The following is a 6,489-nucleotide window of genomic DNA, read 5'->3' as shown; positions in this document are numbered from 1 at the left end:
GAAAACAGCCAGAGGCTAAAAATACATTAAAAGGTTTGAAAACGTGCGCTTGTTTGCTCACTCATTTCTAATGGACTTGAGTGTTCGCTTCAGTACATAAACCGAACAACTTTTGTTTGGACCACATCTCTTTTATTTCTGTTTGTCATCACTCTTTTCAAACGGTGTGGTGTGACAAATTCACTTTTAATGTTCAGTACAAATGTGACCCTGGAGCACAAAACCAGTCTTAAGGAGCACAGGAACATTTGAGTAAAAGCCCAAAATACATTGTACGGGTCATTTTTCTTTTATGCCAAAAATATTTAGATTTTTTGTCACTCTCAGATTCCAGAGTTTTAAACTTTTGTATGTCCACCAGATATTGTTCAATCCTAACAGCCCATACGTCAATGGAAAGTTTCATTATTCAGCTGCTCTAAAAATCTCAAATATAAAAAAATAGACCTATTAAGACTTGTGGTCCAGGGTCACAAATATCCCACGCGGCCTCAATAAATATAAGCTTATAAGGCCAAATGAATATTTCACACAATTTAAAAAAATCGCTTCTTGACTTTTGCGTAAAACTGAGATGCAGTTAAATGCAATGAAGAACCAAAAACGATCGCTTTGAACAACTTTCAATCCCCTGACGTCTAGACGCCGGCTGTGTTTTAAAGATAAGACTGGATGGTTTGAGGACAGAGCGGACAGATGGGTCGAGGCGAGAGAGGTGTAAATGAGAAATGCAAGAGAACTGGCACCTCACGCATGGCTACATTTCAATGTCCAGCAGAACTCAAAGCGCGCAAATCAGAACGTACTACATTACGCTCCCAAAGCTGAGTGAGGTATCGAGCACCTGTGCGTGACTCATGTTTCATAACGCGCACATAAACATAAATCATCCACAGGATCCAAAAATACACGCGCGTCCTGGAAGTTGCCGAGACGAACGGCGCATACCTCCATCTCCGCGCTCGTGTTGTGTGAACTTTGTATGAATGTGTTTGATGTTTAGCATCCATTTCAGGGAGGTGGATGCAGTTGCCATGGCGACTATGACTCACCCCTCCCCGCCAACTTTGGTGATTTTGAGTCTGAAGTCGACGGAGTTGTGGCTGGGCGGCTTCCACTTCAGAATATCATCGCATCTGCCCGGCTTGTATTTCTAAAGGGACGACACAAACACAAAGACGTGAGCTTGGTTTGTTATCTTGAGGCAAACAGTACAGTATATAAAAATCATCCTTTCAGTGTACTTGTTTAAGATTCAATCACATTTCATTATTACTTTAAATAACAAAAGTTTTCTCCATTTAGTTTGTGTGTATATAATCAACATGTTTTTGAAGTGTGAATTGAATAGTTTCAGTTTGGTCGATGTGTGACAGACAGAAAATAAGAATATTGATTTGACTCAAGACCGTAAGATTGTTTGTAACCCCAGTAGGAACAAAATTATAGATCCAACAGAAGACTTTCTTATTGGGTTAGTTCAGCCAAAACTGTTTGAATACAGAAGAAGATATTTTGAGAAATGTAAATGTTGGTTCAAGCTTCTTCACTTTGCATTAACTAATGTTAACAGTCACCACGTTTGATTAAAAAAAATATATAAAGGTCCAGTGTGTAATTTTTACATTGACGTTTATGCATTTAGCAGAGTATTTGATCAAAAAGCAACGTTTTTCTTACGTCTGACAGAGGCATAAGTTTATATTTATACATTAAGCAGATGCTTTTATACAAAGTCACTCACAGTGTATTCAAGCTTTACCGTTTGTGCTCCCCAACAGTGCTACAATGAAAGTGAGCATGAGTCACAGAAACACACAAATGTAATAATTGACATAAATGTAACGGTCTAGCTTTATAAATGTATGTCATGCAAAGAGAACTTTTTCACTCACTGGTCAATTCGGTTAATATGTTTTGAAGCCTATTCGGATCAACCATTCGCAGGTCATAGGTCACACGTCACAGCTTATTTATAGAAAATTCTTTATCATAATGACACTGATGGTGTGTTCACACCCCAAAAAAAACGTAAAAACAAGAATTACATACAAAGTCAATGCAAAGACGTGAATAAATGTGCAGCATTTGCAGCAAATGCGCAATATTCGTTTCAATCACGTCTTTTGCGCAAGTTGAAAAATGTCAACTCCAGATGCATTTTCACGCGAAAAGCTTATTGACTACTATGGTTTGACACATCAGGATGCGTGAAGACATTCCCCGTCGCATGTGATTTTAGTCACGCGAGTGATGCGGAAAAAAAACGATCCCATGAATAATATAGAAAGAAGATTGCAATGATTCATGTTCGTTGTTAACACACAGTAATCCTGTCTGTCCTCAAATCATCTTTCATACTTCATTCTTTTTAAGAAAAATGAAATCAATACAGTACAAAACTAATAACTCATAAGTTAAGTTTGCATTCACATTGCGAGCATTCGCATTTATAATACATTCGTCTGAAGCGTCCGTTACCGGCTCCAAACGATAGCGGCCCACCAGGAAAACGCCCGATACGCCAGGTGGCCAGTCCGCCCCTGACCCCCCATGTTCACATGTACATTTACTCCCGTGATGACACCACAGAGAAAACGGGACATCAAATCAAACTAAATTGAGAAAAGAAAACTCTGGCATTGATATTCAGTGTGTCTACAAGGACATTCATTATACATTCATGACAACGTTCTGGACGTGATGAATCGAAATCTGAAGAACCCAAAGAGTGGGAAGACAAAAATGAGGCAAAGTAACAGATGCGTTGCCAGGAAACACGAGGAGCCAGCGGGACGGCTAGATGCCGGGAGGTTTTACCTCTGAAAGGCTTTGTGTGAGATTACGGATGAATGTGAGCTTGTTATAGGTCAGCGTGTCCAAACAGTCTTCTCAATTTTACACCATATTGCTTCGTGAAATAATCAAAGGCATTCAGCAGCACTAATGGTGAAGAGACCATCGGCTAAACAATATAAAAACTAACAAACTGCATCGGCTCGCAATTACACTCACACGTGGATGCTAAAGTTCCCAGCTGCCGGAAAATGACAAAACACGGAAACAAATGAGAGCAGTCGTCCTCGATGGTCAATTCAACGCTTCAGACGAGATGAAATACACAATAAAGAGTAACACATCTGTTCACCACAGCGCAGGACTCACAGAGGTCACACATTAACATCCCCAACCATACCACCTTTAGATGTGACTATATTCACAATATAACACGACATATTAATGTAGCTTCACGTTAAATGCAAAGGTAACACAATAACCTTTCCACATAACGCAAAGAAAATTCTGTGAATATTTGATCTTGATATCTTTAATATTGACCGAGTAAGGTCTTGTCAAACATTGAAAATCGTAGTTAAATTAATGACTTTGATGCTCTTTATCTCATAATAAGATTTTGGCAAAAAATGACGCTGGCCTCGGAAAACACACAGCGTGGAATGTAAATGAATAGGCCGAGTTATGCGGAGTCGTGAAAGTGTTGTTCAGAAACGCTGGAAGTGAAAACACTTTAGATTTCTGATATAAGCCTGAAGGTTTTATCATTTGAACAGCGAGCGGTATTGAAGAACAACACATCAAGGTCGAGCTGTCCACGCAGCACATCGTCTTATGGGTCATGAAAATGCCATTGTGCGAGTCAGATGGATTGTGTTCTTTAATGAAATCAAACCGCTCTTCATCTGCCAGAGAGCGACGGCCGGAAGTCCTTGATGGAGTCGAAGGCAATGAATGCAGAGCTGAAAATCAATCAAGAGCGCGACACAAACCCAACACATCACCATGGAAACAAGCGCTAGTCTGTTAACATTCCTTTATGGCAGACTAACCTGTTTACCTTGAGCTTCTCACATCTTTCTAATGCGTGATGCATCGCTACGGACGGACAGATTCACTAAAAGACAGACACGGACGAATGTGAAGAGAATTTCATCATCCGCCTGGCGGACGTTTATAGTGTGGGAGACTTTCTAGAATAACGCTCCATCTGTCTCTGAGAGTTCACGTCGTGTCCTAACCGTGCGCCTAGTGGCATGACACAATCTCACAACATACTTCATCTTCAACATACACTTATTATGAACCCATGACATTCATGCAAGTGAGGAAATGTCTGACGGTAAAACGTGTTCAAAATGTGGTTGAGGTTAAATCAAATTAGCTTTATGAGTCTCTTAAACTTATATTGTTAAACTTACTTTTTTATGGTTTTATAACTTTTATTTTATTTTCAAACAACATTTTTATTGCAAATTTGGGAGAAATATTGTTAGTCATTCACAGAATCAAACAAAAATGAAGAGTTTACCTAAACACATACCTACAAATCAAAAACAATCATTTTGAATTACTGTACATGTCACAAACAGCGAACAGTCTTCAGAGTAGCTCGGGGTTATTATGATGAACATGAAGAGAACACAAATAAACAAGATATTTCATACGGACACATCTCTCTCTCTCACATCCTAAATTGCTGCGCTCTTATTGATTCTCCATTAGATTCTCAATTGTCATATTGATTATTTACTCATAAGAGCAGTAACCCTTGAGGACTGCCTGAATCTACATTAAAACAGATAAAGCGTGAAAGAACTGTGTATTTGTCTGAAAATCCCAGCACACCGCACACACCAGTGATTTTCATCAGGCATATGAACGGGGATTTATTGTATTTTGGCGTAGATGACAGGTGTATTTCCAGTTTTCAATAATACTATCAAGGCTGCTGAACTGTTTTAGGGCGAATGGCTACCAATGACGTGAACATCGATGTTTCTGAATATCAGATTTTCCGATTCACACTACAACACAAAAAATAAATTTTCAAGCTCTGGTTCATGCAGGACAACATGTAGTCTCAATGTGCACAAAAGACCGAAACAGAGGGCTGCACGACATTAAAGGAAAATGCTTTATTCGGTAACTTGATCAATGTTACGATATACAAAATGTGCGCTTTCGAAAAATCTATTTCAACTTTGATCAAATATATTTTAAAACAGAAAACAACATAACCAACATATCATCGCTGTCCTTCTGAAACACCGTTTGTCCAAATTGACCGTTTACGGAAAAAAACTTTTGAAATGATCGCATACTGTGTTGTCAACGTTAACAAGCATTTTTGAATTTATTGGTTAGATATTCGCAATACCCGGTGACAAACATGAAAGGTAACTTATAATAATGATTTATAGTAAAAAATAAATAAAACAATTCTAAAATATGCAGATGCAAGGTTTTAGAAGGACAGCAGTGATATATTTTTTCTGATTATTGATCATCACCACACATCAGGCAGTTGCTCTGTTTCCTGCAAAAACTACAAACTAGGGATGTTCATTTCGGATCATTTTCTTAACTGATGCTCGTTAACCGAACATTAACTGTTAACTGAGATTTTTATATAAATCGGACGTTGAATAAAAATACAGTTGCCGATTGTCTGTGACCCAGTAAAAACTCATTTTTATGGGTTTATTATGAAAGTGCAAACAGTAGCGTACAAAACGGATCAACAACGATCACAAGAAAACCTTGATAACAACGAACAAACATAATATTATTCACAATATAAATGAAGAAAATAATTTAAAAAATAAACCTAAACTGAAAAAAATCACATAAATTAAATAGTTAACAAATTAAGATTTTAAAATATTTATAAAAAAGGAGCATATCCACATGCTGCGGGGATAATCTGGACCGCAGCCTGTGAACTGTTAAGCCCGCGGTTGCGCAGCCGCATCATCCGACACGCTTGTTCATCTTCTGTAGTGGCCTTTGCCAAAGATGCACATTTCTGTCGAAATGCTCCCACACATTACTTTCTTTCGCTCGCTTCATTTTGGTTTGTTTGTTCTCTATGTTTACTCCTCACGCGTCTCCCAAAACTGGATGTTAGTGCGTCACATTAAAGCGCTCACGCGACGAGCATCATCGCGCATTTCAATGCAAGTTTCACCTTAGCTTGCATGAAGTTAAACTTTATTAAAGCTATTAACAGCTTTACAAAACAACCTGACTTCTGCAATACGTGTTGAGATTGAGCTTTTTTCTATGCTGGAGCAGATCCCTGCGGGTGAGAGAAGAATCGCCGGACTAGAGCGGATCACTAAACTACTGACTGAAATAAGGTCAAAAGAATGTTTGATAGGTTCATTTGTTACGGGTGGATTAATTCGTTTGGTTTATTCAGAATAGAGCCCAATTTGCAGAGCGCCGAGTTAAACACGCCCACTTATTTACATTCTGCGCAATACACGGAAGAGAAGAATCTCGGAACGGAATATTCTGCCCAGCCATAACTGATAATATTAATCGGTCATAGGGTTTTACTATCGGTTACCGGTTAAACGATTAATATGAACATCCCTACTACAAACTGTTGGAATTCAAAAAAAGCTTTATTTATTGCAAACCATTGCGACATATTTCAATCATTTTTTATATATTGAACAGCCCTAA

The 6,489-nt window shown here is 38.4% G+C and overlaps 1 protein-coding gene across 1 annotated transcript in view; it reads right to left on the bottom strand.

Annotated features, from left to right (window-relative positions):
• The window catches only part of rngtt (RNA guanylyltransferase and 5'-phosphatase), a 58,458-nt gene that overhangs the window by 9,659 nt on the left and 42,310 nt on the right, over positions 1-6,489 (bottom strand). The window contains exon 13 of the mRNA XM_079474771.1: positions 1,053-1,153. Coding sequence (XP_079330897.1) covers positions 1,053-1,153 — 101 coding nt within the window. The remainder of the gene's footprint in view (positions 1-1,052; positions 1,154-6,489) is intronic.

The sequence above is a fragment of the Barbatula barbatula genome (assembly GCF_947034865.1).
Source record: "Barbatula barbatula genome assembly, chromosome: 15".
In the NCBI taxonomy this organism is placed as follows: Eukaryota; Metazoa; Chordata; class Actinopteri; order Cypriniformes; family Nemacheilidae; genus Barbatula; species Barbatula barbatula.
Note: the sequence above shows the minus strand (reverse complement) of the source record. Positions and strands in the feature narration are given on the sequence as shown.